General features: G+C 53.2%; 6 protein-coding genes across 6 annotated transcripts; 2 read left to right on the top strand and 4 right to left on the bottom strand.

Annotated features, from left to right (window-relative positions):
* Positions 1 to 793: 793 nt before the first annotated feature.
* On the top strand, positions 794 to 5771 carry JCM6883_001232 (uncharacterized protein; the record flags this gene model as incomplete). Its single annotated transcript, XM_076632817.1, has 6 exons — positions 794 to 1171; positions 1245 to 1311; positions 1382 to 1715; positions 1777 to 3902; positions 3973 to 4639; positions 4697 to 5771. The coding sequence occupies 6 exons, from the start codon at positions 794 to 796 to the stop codon at positions 5769 to 5771; spliced, it is 4647 nt and encodes a 1548-aa protein (XP_076487263.1).
* A 692-nt stretch (positions 5772 to 6463) lies between these two features.
* RRP4 (exosome non-catalytic core subunit RRP4) lies at positions 6464 to 7901 on the bottom strand (the record flags this gene model as incomplete). Its single annotated transcript, XM_076632816.1, has 7 exons — positions 6464 to 6682; positions 6749 to 6961; positions 7034 to 7168; positions 7247 to 7336; positions 7414 to 7459; positions 7529 to 7630; positions 7705 to 7901. The coding sequence occupies 7 exons, from the start codon at positions 7899 to 7901 to the stop codon at positions 6464 to 6466; spliced, it is 1002 nt and encodes a 333-aa protein (XP_076487262.1).
* Positions 7902 to 8251: 350 nt separating this feature from the next.
* JCM6883_001230 (wax synthase family protein) lies at positions 8252 to 9429 on the bottom strand (the record flags this gene model as incomplete). Its single annotated transcript, XM_076632815.1, has 2 exons — positions 8252 to 8615; positions 8684 to 9429. The coding sequence occupies 2 exons, from the start codon at positions 9427 to 9429 to the stop codon at positions 8252 to 8254; spliced, it is 1110 nt and encodes a 369-aa protein (XP_076487261.1).
* A 138-nt stretch (positions 9430 to 9567) lies between these two features.
* JCM6883_001229 (uridine kinase family protein) lies at positions 9568 to 11609 on the top strand (the record flags this gene model as incomplete). The annotated part of the gene is made up of 7 exons (XM_076632814.1): positions 9568 to 9635; positions 9704 to 9726; positions 9797 to 9855; positions 9939 to 10218; positions 10284 to 10807; positions 10864 to 11469; positions 11550 to 11609. 7 exons carry the CDS (start codon positions 9568 to 9570, stop codon positions 11607 to 11609), a joined length of 1620 nt encoding a protein of 539 aa, XP_076487260.1.
* Positions 11610 to 11856: 247 nt separating this feature from the next.
* JCM6883_001228 (uncharacterized protein) lies at positions 11857 to 12455 on the bottom strand (the record flags this gene model as incomplete). The annotated part of the gene is made up of 3 exons (XM_076632813.1): positions 11857 to 11954; positions 12028 to 12322; positions 12429 to 12455. 3 exons carry the CDS (start codon positions 12453 to 12455, stop codon positions 11857 to 11859), a joined length of 420 nt encoding a protein of 139 aa, XP_076487259.1.
* A 271-nt stretch (positions 12456 to 12726) lies between these two features.
* Positions 12727 to 14175, bottom strand: JCM6883_001227 (uncharacterized protein; the record flags this gene model as incomplete). Its single annotated transcript, XM_076632812.1, has 7 exons — positions 12727 to 12873; positions 12976 to 13071; positions 13142 to 13339; positions 13422 to 13483; positions 13549 to 13700; positions 13791 to 13930; positions 14056 to 14175. 7 exons carry the CDS (start codon positions 14173 to 14175, stop codon positions 12727 to 12729), a joined length of 915 nt encoding a protein of 304 aa, XP_076487258.1.
* Between the last annotated feature and the right edge of the window lie 797 nt (positions 14176 to 14972).

The following is a 14972-nucleotide window of genomic DNA, read 5'->3' as shown; positions in this document are numbered from 1 at the left end:
TTTCACCGGTATATCGCCTCGTCGCATGTCGCCGACCTCACCAGCTCAGAACATTCGAATTTCTCGATATTTCTCAGCTTCCGTTCACTGTCGAGCACAGTGCCTTTTGCAGTATGTATGTAATCATTCCATTACACTGTCGTCTTTTCTGCGTGTGAATCCGAGAGCCGCAAGCGAGAACAAGCGATATTCGCGAAAGAGTTGAACTCGGATTGCGAAATCTCGATTTCGATTCACGCGCAACTTCTGGGGACCTGTGGTTCGCGAGAGCGGCATCCCTGCCGGAGTCAAACGCTGCACACGAAGGATCACTGTGCCGTTTGAACAATCGAACGTGAGAGAACGAAACGTTCCGAGGATTTTCACCTTTCGGTTCATCGCCACTGATCGCCTTCCTTCGCTTAACTCGATTCGCACCCGAAGAGCTCCCATAGATTCAGCAGCATCAATCTTGTCTAAGAGCCCCCGTCACCCAGCTGCAAACTTGGTTACCCTTCCGTCACTTCCTCGATCTCCTTTTCGATCAACCTCGACTCAAGCTACCCTTGGAGCCCCCGAAACCACATAGAACACTCAATACTCCTACTCAGATCTCTGCCACTTGAAAGGATTTCTATCAGACGACAACCGCCCACCCACGTTCTCACTCGACTCTCGATCTCCCTCGACTCCTCCCTACTCTCTCCTTCGTTGTCCTCGACCTTCTCTGCAAGTTCGAGCATTCAACGAAGAACGCTAGATAAGAGTACCCGATCCCGTCGGCACTCTTTTCCAGCGTAAACCTCTCCAGTTTATGAGCAACACCGACCTTCACGCTCTTTACTACTCAAGAGCGATCGCAAAGGCTCGCGCCTTTGTCAATCGAGGTGGAGCCGCGAGTTCCAGTGGGAACAACTCGAGCGCGAATGGAGCGGGAGGAGGAAATGGATTGTCGAAAAGTCCTGGAGCGGCCGGATTCGCAGTGGGAGGTAGTCTAGAGAAGCAGGCGGTTTACTCAGAGGTCAATAGGAGGGATTATCTTGGAAGGACGGTGCTGCATCTCGCAGTGATGGAAAAGGAGAGTTGGGCGTTGGATTGGGTCGAAATTCTCTTGAAAGTTCCGGGTTTGCAAGTCAACCTCCCAGATCTCGAGTCGGGATGGACTGCTTTACATCGAGCGTTGTATTCAGGCGTACGTAGACACCGTCTTTCTCGCTCCTTTAGCTCTACCGCGACTGACTTTTCCCTTGCACCCCTTTTTGCAGAATATCGCTGCGGCCAAGATGCTACTGGCTCGGGACGACATCGACAGCAGGGCGAAAGATAGCGAAGGTAAGTCGAGCGAGTGATCAGCAAGACGCTTTCGAATGCGAAAGCTGACTATCCTCTTTTCGGTTTGCAGGTCTCTCACCTTTCGACGTCTTCAACTCGACCGTCGATGGCACAAATCCGTCCGATCACTTCTCCGCCGCGTCTCACCCGAACCCAGGTCGTCTCGAGTTGTTCAGTTGGGGTTCAAACAGGAACTACGTGCTCGGATTCCCAAGCGATAGTGAACGGCAGTTTCCGGAACGAGTACAATTGAAACGGGAGGACCTCAAGAGGGACGAAGATGGTTTAGCGAGCTTCGAGCCGTGTAGGGTGAAAGATGTTAGCATGGCGAGGCTGCATACGGGAATCGTGACGGACGAGAAGAGAGGAAACGTCAAACTCTGTGGTTACGGTACTGGAGGACGGTGAGCTCTGAACGATAGTCTTCACTTTTGCCCTTCGCTGAATCGACTTGCCCGTCTTCAGACTCGGTCCGACTACACAAACTCAGTTCACTTTCGCTCCAATCAAAGATTTCGCTCATCAAGTATCGTCAATCGTTCTCTCTCCCGATCACACCGTTCTCGTCACAACAGCCGGAGATGTCTACACTTTCGGTCTCAATCGATTCCAGCAACTTGGTTACCCTCTCGATTCTGCCCCTCCGACAACACCGTCCTCTTCCTCGTTTAAGAACACTTCTTCCTCGGATGAACCGATTCAATCGAACCCTCGACGAGTCGTTGGCGCCTTGAAGAAGGAGGTTGTACTTGGAGCAGCCGCTTCTCGTACCCACACCGCCGTGTTCACCGCCGATTCTCTCTACACCTGGGGAACTAATCGAGGTCAGCTCGGTTATCCCGCCGCAGGCACTCCCGTTCAAGTCCTCCCTCGCAAGGTCACCCTCGTTAGTCAACCAGTCATTCAATTGACAGCGACAGAGAATGCGACCGCGTGTCTACTCGAGAGTAGAGACGTAGTCGTTCTCTATCACGAGGCTTACCTCAAGATCGCCTTTCCTCTCACGCCGTTCCCGTCGAAGATGCAAACCTATCGTCCCCCTCGAGTCGGTGCGAAACCCAACATTCGGAAAGTCGCTTCTTGTGGAAACACTTTCGCCGCCCTCAGTTCTCTCGGAGACGTCTTCACTTTTACTCTCGACTCTGGATCTTCGACATCTTCCGCCGCCAATACCTTTAACGGAGGAGGAGGCAGTTCTGTCCCTTTCTTCTCTTCTCCAGACGGCACCTCGTCTCCTGGCTCGGCCCTCGCTCGACTCACCCCGCGACCTCAGCGAATCTGGAACCTGAGGAGGAAGTTCACGGCGGTTACGGACGTTGGAGTGGGTCTCGACGGTTCAATCATCCTCTGCACCGTTTCGGGACACGTTTTCCTTCGATCGAAGAAGTACGAATCTAGCTCGACGAAAGCCTCAGGAGCGATGACACCTTCCGGTTCTTCGTCAGGAGGAGGAGGAGGTGGATACAAGTTCTCTCGAGTACCGTACCTTCAACGAGTCATCAAGGTGGCCGCGAACTCGACCGGAGGTTTCGCAGCCCTACGCGCCGATGTTCCGCTTCGATTCATCGAGATCGAGGGAGCGACACTCGCGAAGGACTTCCTCTCGATCCTGCCTCATTGGAAACGAATCGGGCCCGTTGCAATCGGAAGGAAACCGGAAAAGAAATTAACAGGCGGAGACGAGGATGGGGAGGGTTCAGACGGGGAAGAAGACTCGGATTTGGCCATTGAGCGAGATATCGAGGTAGCAAAGAAATTACTCGAAGTCTCGACGAAGTGGGATTTGACTTGGGAAGTTCTCTCGAACGGGACAGACGCTGTTGTCAAAGTCGGACTCAAATCGATCCCAGTGCATAAGGCCGTCGTTGCTTCTCGCTCTCGAGTCCTCGCGGACCACCTCTCGTCAAGCCGTACCCTCGACCTCGATTGCTCCGACTACACGGCTCTCCTCTTCGTCCATTACCTCTATTCGGACGAATTTCCGGCAATCTGGGACTCTCGGATAGGACTCCCTCTTCGCAGTCATCTCTCGTCGGAGCACAAGCTCGACTATGGTGTCATCAAGACGGAACTGCGACGACTCGCTCTCGACTTCGATCTGCGTGCTCTCGCCGAATCACTCGAACGACAAGTCAAGAACCCTCCTTCTCCGACTCTCGCATCTCACCTCGCATCTCTCCTTCAGGAATATCCGCCAGTCAAGTCGGTTACTCCCTCTCCCGCTCTGCGCCCCGACATTATCCTCGTTCTAGCCGACAGGGAGGTCACCGTCCATTCAGCCATCCTTCGTGCACGCTGTCCCTTCTTCTCGACCTTCTTCGACGATCCGGTTTGGAGCGAGAGGAGGAAGGAGGATGCGAAGATCTCTCGAACCGGAACTTTCGAGCTCAAACTCAAACACCTCGATGGAGAAGTGATGGATGTAGTTCTCGAACACATCTATCGAGATGCTGGGATGAGTTTATTCCAGTCTGTTCGTCGACCGACGACTGAGGAATTTATCGATTTCACTGTTCGAGTCCTCGCTGCTGCGAACGAGCTTCTGCTCGACAAGCTCAAGCAAGTCTGTTCGGCTGTTCTGCGCAGTTTCGGTAAGTCTTCGCCTCTCTGCACTCGCGATTGAACGGGATGGGCAACTGATCGTCCTCTCGAAATGCGTAGTAACACTCAACAACGTCTGTTCGATTCTCTGCGACGCCGCCTTCTACGAAGCCAACGACCTCGTCCGAGCATGCATGTACTTCCTGACGACATCGATGGAGACCGTCCTCGAGTCGTATCTCCTCGAAGACCTCCCGACCGATCTTCTCGTCGCCCTCACAGCCTTCGTTCAGGAGCGTCAAGGCGCAAAGTCTCCGATCTCGCGTTCCGGCCTCCTTCTACAAGAACTTCTTGCTAAGCACGCCGAGTATGTTAGCGATCTTGACGTCGGACGACCCACAGGTGGACATCGCAAATTCAGACCAAACATCCCGTCGTCGAACTCGAGACCTTCACCTTCACTCCTCTCTCCTGGTCCTTCTCCGCAACTTGCCCCGACTCTTTCGAAATCGCCGAGAATGCGACCGACAGGGTCGCCGAACGCAAGCCCGTCCCTCCCCGCCGTCCGAGAAGATGACGAGCCGTTCGCGCTCGACGAAGATTTCCTCCTCGATCAAACAACATCGCCGAAACCTGCTTCGTCCTCGACCTCTGTCTCTACAGCGAAGAGGCGACAGTCTTACGTACCCTTGTCCGCTTCTCCGTCTCAACCCTCGTTCATGCCTCTCGGTTCCCCTCCGCCCTCGAGATTGCAACCTTGGGCGCAAGTCACTCCTGAAGCAACTCGGTACGTTTTCTCTGCTCCTCATAATGCTATTGCTTGTCTGACTCGTAGCTTCCGCAGATCTCCCCTGGACCTCCGCAGCATTATGGCGAGCGAAAGTTCAGCAACACCGAAACGCTCCGCGACGGCGGCAAAGACTCCTCTCTCACCTCCATCGGTCACCTCGTCTCCCTTCCAGAGCAATCTTCCTTCGGCTTCCACCAGTAATTGGAGACCTGTAGCCGCAACTCGTGCTCCTTCCCTCGCCGAAATTCAACAGTCGCAGGCGGCCTCGACTCCTCGTCGCCCGTCGATCCCTCACAACTCTGCTTCGACGCCTCCTGTACCTTCAGTGAGTCGACCTGCTCGACCGTCCCCGTCTCCTTCGACGTCCTCGCCCGTCGCGCGTCCTTCGGATCCGGCAAACGCTTCTGGACCCGTCTACACCCCTTCTCGACTCGTTTCTCGCTCGTCCTCTTCCTCACAACGGCTTCCAAAGTCCAGCTTTGGTGGATCCGACACACCCTGGCAAAACTTCGATCGAATCACGACCTCTCCTCCGCCACCGATTCCTTCTCCTTCTTCCTCTTTCGATCCTTTCGCGCCAGCTCCAACTTTCTCTCTCGCTTCCATCATGTCGGAACAGAAAGCTCAAGTCGAAGCTGTCAAAGATCACAAGGCTCCACGAAGTTTCGCCGACGTGATGGCACAAGAACAAGCAGCGGCGAGAAGAAAGGAGGAGGAGGATCGTGAAGCGCGAGAATTCGAGAAGTGGTTCGCAGAGGAAGCGAAGCGCGTTCAAGCGGAGGAAGCCGCGATTCGAGCTGCCGTTACAGGTGGTTCTGGAGGAGGAGGAGGTAAAACGAAAAAAGGCGGGAAATCGTCGAAACCCTCGACAGGAGGAGGACCTGCGGGGCAGCAGAAAGGAGGCAAGAAACAAGCCGTGAACAATAATGGATCGCCTAGTATTCGTGGGACCTCGGGAGCAACGACGGCGGAAAAGGGCAAGAAGACTTCGAAAGGGGGAAAACCGAACGTCGCGGGAGTCGAGTCGAGAGCGCCGGTCGCCGGAGTCAACGGTGGACCGAAAGGTAAAGGAAAGAGTACGATCGGAGGAGCCGAGTCTGTGCCGTTCACTCCATCTTTCCCAGTGTAGCTTTATTAGATCATTCTCCTTCTCGTGGTAGTTCGTCTCATAAACTGGTTGTTGTCGGAAATAGAAGATTGCCTTATTGCACAAACAGTACGTACTACCCGCGAGATTATACGCTTTGGCGAACTCGACCGTCTCAGAACCACTTCAGCGAGAGACTCAGTCGAGTCGTTCGTTTTCTTTCCTCGCCAGCGTTTCTCGGATTCCTCGCTCGCAGAGTATTTCTCCGGGCCGCCCTGAGATGCTCGCGGCTCTGTAGGTAGCTGTCCTCGAACGGCATCGTGTGAACGTTTAGCAGAGGTCGAGCTCAGATGCTGGTGCGTTCGTTCATCCTGTTCGCTTCGGCACAGCCCGCTCTGTCAACCTTAATACGACTGGCCACGTCTTCTCGAGCGCAGAGCGAATACACCGTCTCACACCTGCAGGTTCTGCATCGTCAAGGCCGTTCACACATTGCGACCTCGAGCCGCTCGAAGCTTTGTGACAGCGAGCTGCAGTTTCATCAACCAGTCGAGGCTGTGACTACGCTTGTTACAGTTGCCGTATGGTTCACGAGCGTCCGAGATGAAAGTTCGTTCAATCTCGAGCCGAGTGTCGCCCGCTTGACTCGACTAGACTCGCATCGCGATTGGGCAAAGCCGCTCTCAATGTCTCGGAGTAGCGATAGGATGCTCGATAACATGTGAGAGCAGTTACTAGGCTTCTCTGCCCAAAGCGAGCGCTCTGAGGACTTCTACACCAACTTCCGGTCTCGATAGTTTCCTCAAGCCTTGTTGCCCATCTCCTGCGATCCGTAATGCTGTATCGTGAGCTTCTACGACGAGCTCTGCCGATATCGGGATACAGTGCTTCGCGAACAACGTAAGAAGCATTGATGTTCTCGTAATCGATTGTCGGATCTCAGCAGAGATGTCCTAGTTCAGGTTTCAAACGAGAGTCAATCCGATGTCGACACATATAGGGAAAGAGGTGAAATGTACCTCGTTCTCTCCAGAGTAGACTCCCTCTCCGCTCTCTTCCCCGAATCCAGCTTCTTCTCCATCCCGCCTCAATTCTTTCTTGATCGCTTTGCTCACCCAAATGTATCCGTTCAAACCGACGATGAGGTCGACTCCGTACGGTAGGGAATGGAAGTGAGACTTGGATCGGACAACGAGAGCTGGAGGAACTGTCACTAGTTGCCCATTTTTCAACTGAATTATGAAAGTCAAAGAGCGTTAGATTGAGCGCGAACGGAGGTTGCGTTGTGAGGAACGTCAACGTACCTTTCCGTATTTGAGAGACCGTGTATGTAAACTCATCGCGCCATCTGCAAAGAACGCTTGAACTTCTGCGACGAGAAGATCCCCTTCTTGGAAGAATGATCTCATCTGTAGCTCATCCGACTCGACTTTCCGTCTCTACATGATTTGAAGAACGAAAAATCAGCGTACTATTCACTGTCGCTGCACTCGGAGAAGGAAGGGAAAGAGACTAACTTGAACTCCTCCCGGCAAATTGATCGACGACAACATGAGTACTGCGTTCTGGGATGCATTGGTTTCGACCTTCCACCTTTTCGGACCACACTGTGAGCAGAGACAAGACCAGGTCAGCACGGAGACAAGCAGAGGAGGAAAGGGGAGGAAACGGCAAAGAGCCTCACCTCTACGATCCGGCCGACTACGAGATCTCCCACCTCTCCTCGGTATCTGACGAAGTAGACGATTCAGTTCAGACTCTCTCTGTAACGCCAGAGAGGGGCAAGGGAGAAGACTGACTTTGTGCGAAGAGGTTTGACGCTGACTAGCTTGTTAACCCGCTCTAACGTGCCTGCTACACTTGCCAATACTTCGTCATCCTGTACATATGTGCCGTGACCCCTATAGCAGCCACAAAGGAGGGGATAAGCGCTCAAGAGATCAAGGTCGAAAAGTCAATCGGATCTAGCACTGACCTCATCCATCGAGTAGCATCCGCGATGACCTCACCCGGTCCAGTCACTCGAGTAGAGTTGGCTTGGGCGAATGAACTAGCTTGTGTTGGGTCGTTGTCGGCGAGGAGGAGATCGATCTTCATGTCTTCATCCCCTTGTTTTGAAGGTCCAGGATCCGAATAGGCATCCTTGATTTGAGGTGTGATGATGCGGAACATGTGGCTGCGTGGCGAGACAGTCGAGGGAAAAGTAGAGGATTGAACAAGCTGAACCGAAAAGGCTGTGACTTCGTAAACTTCGCAATTCGCTTCTTTGGCCAAATTGACGTGTAACATGTAGCTAACTTGCATAGGTGCACAGGATTCGCGGTACAGAGAGCAAGAGCATAGTGAAGTTACAGAGCTCATCGTGACAGATTGTTTCTAAACCTGAAGCCATTGGCCTTTCCACAGCCCTCGGATCACACTCAGCGGCGCAGGATCCACCTCCCAAAGCCCTGCCTAGTTCATCGAGGGAGCGACAGCAAAGCGAGCGAATCAGCGACTTCCATGAGACGAGAAGACGAAAATTAGTTGCTCACTTGTACTGCCTCGTCAAAGAACCAAGGCCAAAACCAGAGTAGCCAACTCGCGGTCCAAACATATCCAACCATGATCTTCGTCCGTCTCCAGCCTATACCCTGTAGATTGCGGCACAAGTGACTAACGACCGTTTCGAAGACGATCCCGAAAGGTTGAACGAGGAAAAATCTGAGGGAGCCCGAACCAGTACGGGCCATTGCGAACGAGGAGAAGGCATGTACCAGGGCCGAGAGTGAGAAGGCCCCGAAGATGTTCAAGATTGGGCGGAGTGAAGAGCGAGGAGAGGAAGGGCATAGTTTTGCGACGACAAAGGTTGGGATCGAGGTGAACGGACGACGAAAAGATTGATGCCTAGAGACGACCCTCAACCGATACTCAGCTCGAGTAAACAGGCTAGACTGATTGCTGGGATGACTGACCAGGTTTTACCCCAAAATCCTGCGAGAGATTTAGCATCTCGTAAGCTACCGAACAAATCGACACACTCGTCGGGATGCCAAATATGTGAAGCCACACAGACGATACAGACTAGCTGATACGCTGTGTTCAGAGCCAGGGCGGCGGCGGCGCAGGCTGCTAGCATGTTGAAGATCGATTCAGTCGGAGGAAGACTCGAAAGCGGTACGGCACGGCGGAAGTAAGGCCGTGATTGCATATAAGTCGAAGTGACGTCCAATGCGAGGTATGTAAGACACAGTTTCGCCAATCTGCGCCGAAGGTACTGTTGTCGAGACAGCGAGTTTTGTCCTCCCGAGTCTTTCGGGATGACTTGCCATTCCCAACCTGCTCCTCTCATTGTCGTAATCCATTTCAGGGCCCATCCCAGTCGTTTCATGCTCCATGGCGTCGGCACCTCCTCCTCCTTTGATCGTTTGAAAGCGAGTTCGAACGAAGGTTTCGACAGGAGGAAAGCGTCGATTGCTCGGAGCACAAAGGTGAATGACAATGAGGCTCGCGCATAGTCGTCTGCAGCTGAACCGGTAGTGTATCGAAGGGAAGTAAAGATGGCAGAGAAGATGAAGAGAGGGAGGATGGTCGACTTAAGAAATCGAGACGGGTGTGAGAGGAGGAGAGTGAGGAGTAGTAGCGGGGGCGAGACAGCTGAAATGAGCCCAAGAGGTTCGAGTTGGTCCCTCGGAGGTATCAGCCGCTCCAGTGAAAGCATATGTCGAGTTGAGTTGAGTGAAGAGGAGAAACCAACCCAGCTTGTCTCCTCTTCCTCCCCTCGGAACCGATACTTCAGTCACGATCATTCAGTGAAGAAACCCGAAGACCCGCAATCATTCTGAAGACCCGCGCCGTAATGGTTCATCATGCTCCTTCCGCCTCGACTTCGAAACTCCCTAAAAACACTGTCCTCACCGAAGCGGGGTACGTAACTTCTGATCTGCGGCACTGTACGAGCTTTGACTGATCTAGGATCGCTTCCCACCTCTCAGTCGAAGCCCCTGGTACGGCAAAGGTGAGTTCTACTTCCTTGCTAAAAGTTTCCCCTCCTTTCGGCTGACCCGTTTGCTTCGCTGCCTCTGTAGATGGCAAGCCTGTGCCGGCGTACATCATTGGGATCGGAGGAGGGTCTGCTTCAGGCAAGGTGAGTCCCTCAGAGGTTCTTTCTCTGCGCTCTCGTTTCAAAGCTTTGTCTCGCTCACCTTCTCTCTTTGTTCTCGGCCGTAGACTCGCGTAGCTCTCGAGGTCCTCAAATCTTTGGGAGTCCCCTGGGTACTGGTCATCTCGCAGGACAACTTCTACAAGTCGTTATCGGCGAAAGAGAAAGAAGCGGCATTTCGCGCCGAACACGACTTTGATTCGCCCGGCTCTTTCGACTACGACGTCCTTACTCAATGTATCCAAGATCTCAAGGACTGTCGTGCGGTCCAGATTCCGAATTACTCGTTCGTTCATCATTCGAGGACGGAGGAAACGACGTATCTTTACGGAGCCGCTATCGTAATCGGTAAGTCATGCGGTCTCGCTTCCCTAACAGCTCGATAGATGACTCACGACGCTCTCGAGTTGCAGTCGAAGGCATCTTCGTCCTTCACGATGAGAAATTGCGTGAAGTGCTCGATCTGAAGGTGTTCGTTCAATGTGACTCGGATCTCATGCTCGCTCGTCGACTCCGGCGGGACTTGGTCGAACGTGGACGTCAAGCAGACGGAGTACTGGATCAGTACCTACGTTTCGTCAAACCTTCTTTCGATTCTTTCATCGCCCCGACCGCTCGATTCGCCGATATCATTGTACCCGGTATGAACAACGAACGGTCAATCGACTTGATCGCAAGTCATATCGACCGCAAGCTGAAGGAGAGGAAAAGGGAACTACGAGGAGAATTATTCAAGGAAACGACGGAACAGACTACGAGGTCGAGAGCTCCTTCCGTCGTAGACAGGATGGGGACCTACAGCCGACCAGGGACGCCCGGGATGGAGAAGGTAGAGGCAGAAGCAGGACTGAAGGCACTCAAGGAAGAGGTCGGCGCGGAAGAAGATGCTGGTTTACCGGATTCGGTTCACGTCATGAAGGAGACGTCTCAGCTCAAGGTACGCCTCGAAATCTTTCCTGCCGGACGTTCGTACTCATTCGGTAACGCGGACAGGGCATTCACACCATTCTCCGAGCCACCGACACTCCCGCTGAAGACTGGATCTTCTTCGCGAATCGCTTGTCAACTCTCGTCGCGGAGCACGCTCTGTCTCTCCTTCCTTACCAAGTGAAGGACGTGATGACCCGTTCGGGTTCATCGTACAACGGTCAAGAACTCGCCGTCCCTTCCGACCGTCTTTGCGGCGTTTCGATTCTTCGATCGGGAGGATCTCTCGAGAAAGGCCTGAGGAGGGTAGTGAGGGATATTCCAGTCGGTAGTGTACTCATCCAGAGTGACGCCGAGACCGGAGAACCCTTTTTATACTCTTGCGACCTCCCCTCGTGCCTTACGACCTCCCGGGACGCCGCCGCCGAATCCCACGTGATCCTGCTCGACTCTCAGATCGGCACGGGTGCGGCCGCTCTTATGGCTGTCAGAATCTGCCTCGATCACGGAGTCCTCGAGGAAAACATCATCATCTGTTGCATCCTCGTCAGTCGAGTCGGTGGAGTTTGGGCACTCAAGAGGGCGTTCCCGAAAGTCAAGATCGCTTGCTCGGCCGCCGACGAGGGACTGGAAGAGAGGATTGAGACGACACAAGATGGAAAGAAGAAAAAGGTAAGAGTATTTGATCCGCTCTTTCCGCTGTCTCGTCGATTTCGAGCCCAAACTGATCCTCCCCGCCTCCTCTCATTCAGATCTTCACCATTCTACCCGGACTCGGCTCTTTCGGCGACAGATACTTCCTTCATATTTAAACGCTCTCTTCCTCTCAAGTTTTTTTCCCCTTCGACTCCTCTTTCTTCCAGACTGCTTAACATTTTCCTCGTTCCCCGCCTCTTCTCCCGCATTTTCGCATCTGTTCGCATCTGCATCATCCGTTTCCTGCATCTCACCTATGTGTCTCGCGCTTCTTGTAATCTTGAGTCGTTCAATTCGATTTTCTGTTACAACAAGTAGAATCTATTCTCCCCTTCACCCAGCCGACACTCCCTGATAGTACGATCAATCCTCTGCTCCTTCTGTCGGTGGCAGAGCCTTGCCTGCCTCTGTTTGAACCGGAGCAACTCCATGCTCCTGCAACCATTCCTCGTTTGCCCAAACTGTTGATTTCAAAGGTCGTACGGGTCAGCTTCGCGCTCGCTCTTTCGTCACGATACCGAAAGAGAGACTCACTCGGTTTGTTCGATGCTCCTCCCTTCTGATTACCCTTCTGAGGTTTCGCCCGATTCACCTTTAACGGTTTCCCCTTGTTTGTCACTCCCGGCAGAATGTTTCGGTGCATGTTATCGATCGCGTCTAGAGTAGCTTCTGGATTGGAATACGTAACGAACGCGAACCCTCTGTGTCGAGATTTCGAAGTTGGATCAGGCGGGAGTTGGAGTTCGAGGATCTCTCCGAAGGGGTGGAAAGCGGCGTGGATCGCTGCACTGGTGGTCTCTTCGCTGAATCCCCCGACGTAGATAGTAGTCTGTGATAGATACGAGCCGAGGGATGAGAATTTAGATGAAGAGATGAAAGGGCAACAAGGCTCGTCAGCGGTCGTCCGCGCCGAGCTGTACTGAGGGCGTACTCACTGAGGCATCCTTGCTCGCGGTGGACATGCTGTGCGAAGTTGGCGAGGTGAGGTGGAGGAGGGAGAAGTTCTGAGGTCAACGCGCCAGTTCGACTCTCAAGTCGACGGTCTCGCAACAATCGCGATTTGTCTCTTTCTTCGACCAGATGACAGCTACATCGGTGGGGCGGATCGCTTCCCCTGCGAGAGCGAATCAGCGTTCGGAAGTTCTCCACTAAACAACGACTCGTGTCTCGAGTCGGACAGCTCGGAAGGAGTAAATCGAGTTTGACAATTACAGGTTGCGAAGAGAGGGAGAATTAGACTTGGTGACTCGTAGACTCGTCGTTGGTGTGCGCACTCGCGAGTTCGATGTCGTATTGCAATTCGAACGCAATTTCTTCGTCGTGTTCTCCTCCCTTCGGCGGCGTTGCTTTCACCGGAACGAAATCAACTACGAGTTTGTCCTGCAAAGAAACATCGGATAGAGTCGCTGTCAGCTTGTCTGTCTCGAGCGACGATTCACCACATGGAGCGAATTCGTCGGATAGAGCGGAATTGAGTATCACCTTGACCGCAAAAACGGCATCATCATCGAGGTACTTCGAATCTCTGTCGAAGATTTGCGTAACGAGAGTTTTGCATCCTGGCGCTTCGACATAGAACTGAAAGAGAGCGAAAGTCAGACTTTCTGCGACGAATCCAGCGTTCAGAAGACGTGCACAGCTAGCTTACGTGAATGTGAGCGGGTCGGTAGGGGTGTCTATCCATGATGGTGAGAAGCTTTCCAGCGGCCGAGTCGTACGGAATCGGGTAAGGCGTCGGTTTGAGGCAAATCAAGCTGTAACGACCTTGTTCATCGGTTTCGAACCTTCCGCGACAGTGATATTCCGGCTTTTGGGGAGACTGAGAGTCGTAGAAACCGTCTGGAGCCTACGGAGAGAAATCAGGGATGCTAGATCAGCGTTGAACGAGACGGCGCAAGAGAAGCAGGCACGGCCCTCGCGCGACTTACATCATGCCAAACGTCGACAATCGCTCCTTTGATAGGTTCTCCGTTGAAGTCGGTAACGGTTCCTGATACCGACGAGTTGAGAATCAGTCTCGAACCGAAACCCTTTCGCAGGAAGTCGCAAACGTACCGAATAGGTGAACGAACGGCGCTCCGGGCTCTTTCATCCTGATGATACTCGATCCGTTGGGCTCGACGGGAACACCTTTGCGATAGAACGGACCAAGAATCGCAGATTGGGTCGATTCTCGGGCGTTGTTCGCGAAACGTGCATGTTCCAACCTGATCCGAGCGAAAAAGCGAAGGCGGTTCGCAAAGTTCCGTCAGCTCTGCTCCTGCCTACGTGAACGAGGAGAAGAAGAAGAAGCTCACATGTCGACGAGAGTTTCCACGCCGAGCACATCAGAGACGAGGACCATCTCGTTTCTCTTGTCTGAACTGATCTTGCCCGCCTCGATCAGAAGATCACAGCTCTCCAACCACTCTTCCGTCGTCAAGCCGAGTTCAATGACCTGCACGAAAAACATTCAGCATCAGCAGGAAAGACGAAGACTCCTTGCTCTCTTCGCTCCTGGTTCCTCCGAAGCCAGCGCAGCAGCTCAAGGTAAGACTGAGAGAGCTTGGGATCTGAACGTACAGCAGCATGGAGGTGTTTGATCAAGACTGGTAAGGCTGACTTGACTCTTGGAGAAGCTTTGGATCCTATCGCTGCGATGACCGATTCGGTGTAGGCGGAGTAGTCTGGAGAGCTCGGCATTGGATGTAACGAGTGTAGTTGGAACTCGGTAGTGAAAGAAGAAGAATGAGAAGAAGGAGAAGGAAAATAAACTCTCTGATTTGGTAATCCAAAGAGGAGAAGTGGGGCCGAAAGAAGAAATCCGCCAGAGCTTCCGAGAACTCGACTCTTTACGATTGGTCGAGCGGAAAGGAAGATCCCGGCGCCGCCTTCTAGTGACTCCAGCTTCCTTACTTCCAACGTTTGGAGAGAGAGCAATAGCATCGAGATACAATGGTCGAATGAAAAGTTCGTCGAGTCGTTCTAGCTCAAACTCGCAGGTCCAAGCTCTGCACGCACCTCGTCGAATTCCGAAGCTTCGCGGAATTTCGAAGGATACACGATTGATCGTTTGAGCTGTCGATGTGGAAGAGAGAATGTAGCAGGTAGCGGGACAGTCCGAACTGTCGGCCTTAGACGGACATCAGCTCGTCGGCGAGAGACGATTCGATTTCGCATTTTGTGCCACGCGAGCCAAATACTTTTCGTCGTTTCTGTGTCTCTGATCGATCACCCTCCTCTTGCCCATGTGCCAGTGCACCTCTGTTTTGAGAGGTCGAGGCTGTATGGGGTGCGACCCTCGAGGCGAAGGAAGCGATTTTGCGAAGAGTGGCACATTCTCGACAGCAGTTGTGCACTACTGTAGACCGTTTCGCTCGATGCCGCCTCGAAACGGAAAAGACGTTAAAACAGCTCGAGGCTGTGAGGACTCGTAGGCTCGGTCGCAGCTAAAGGGGTCTGTACAGCCCCGAGCTCGAGGGAAGGAGGGGCGCATGTCT

This window comes from Sporobolomyces salmoneus (assembly GCF_050403485.1).
Source record: "Sporobolomyces salmoneus JCM6883 DNA, S_salmoneus_JCM6883_v1_ctg30, whole genome shotgun sequence".
In the NCBI taxonomy this organism is placed as follows: domain Eukaryota; kingdom Fungi; phylum Basidiomycota; class Microbotryomycetes; order Sporidiobolales; family Sporidiobolaceae; genus Sporobolomyces; species Sporobolomyces salmoneus.
The sequence above is the reverse complement of the archived record's forward strand: the minus strand, read 5'-3'. Positions and strand labels throughout refer to the sequence as shown.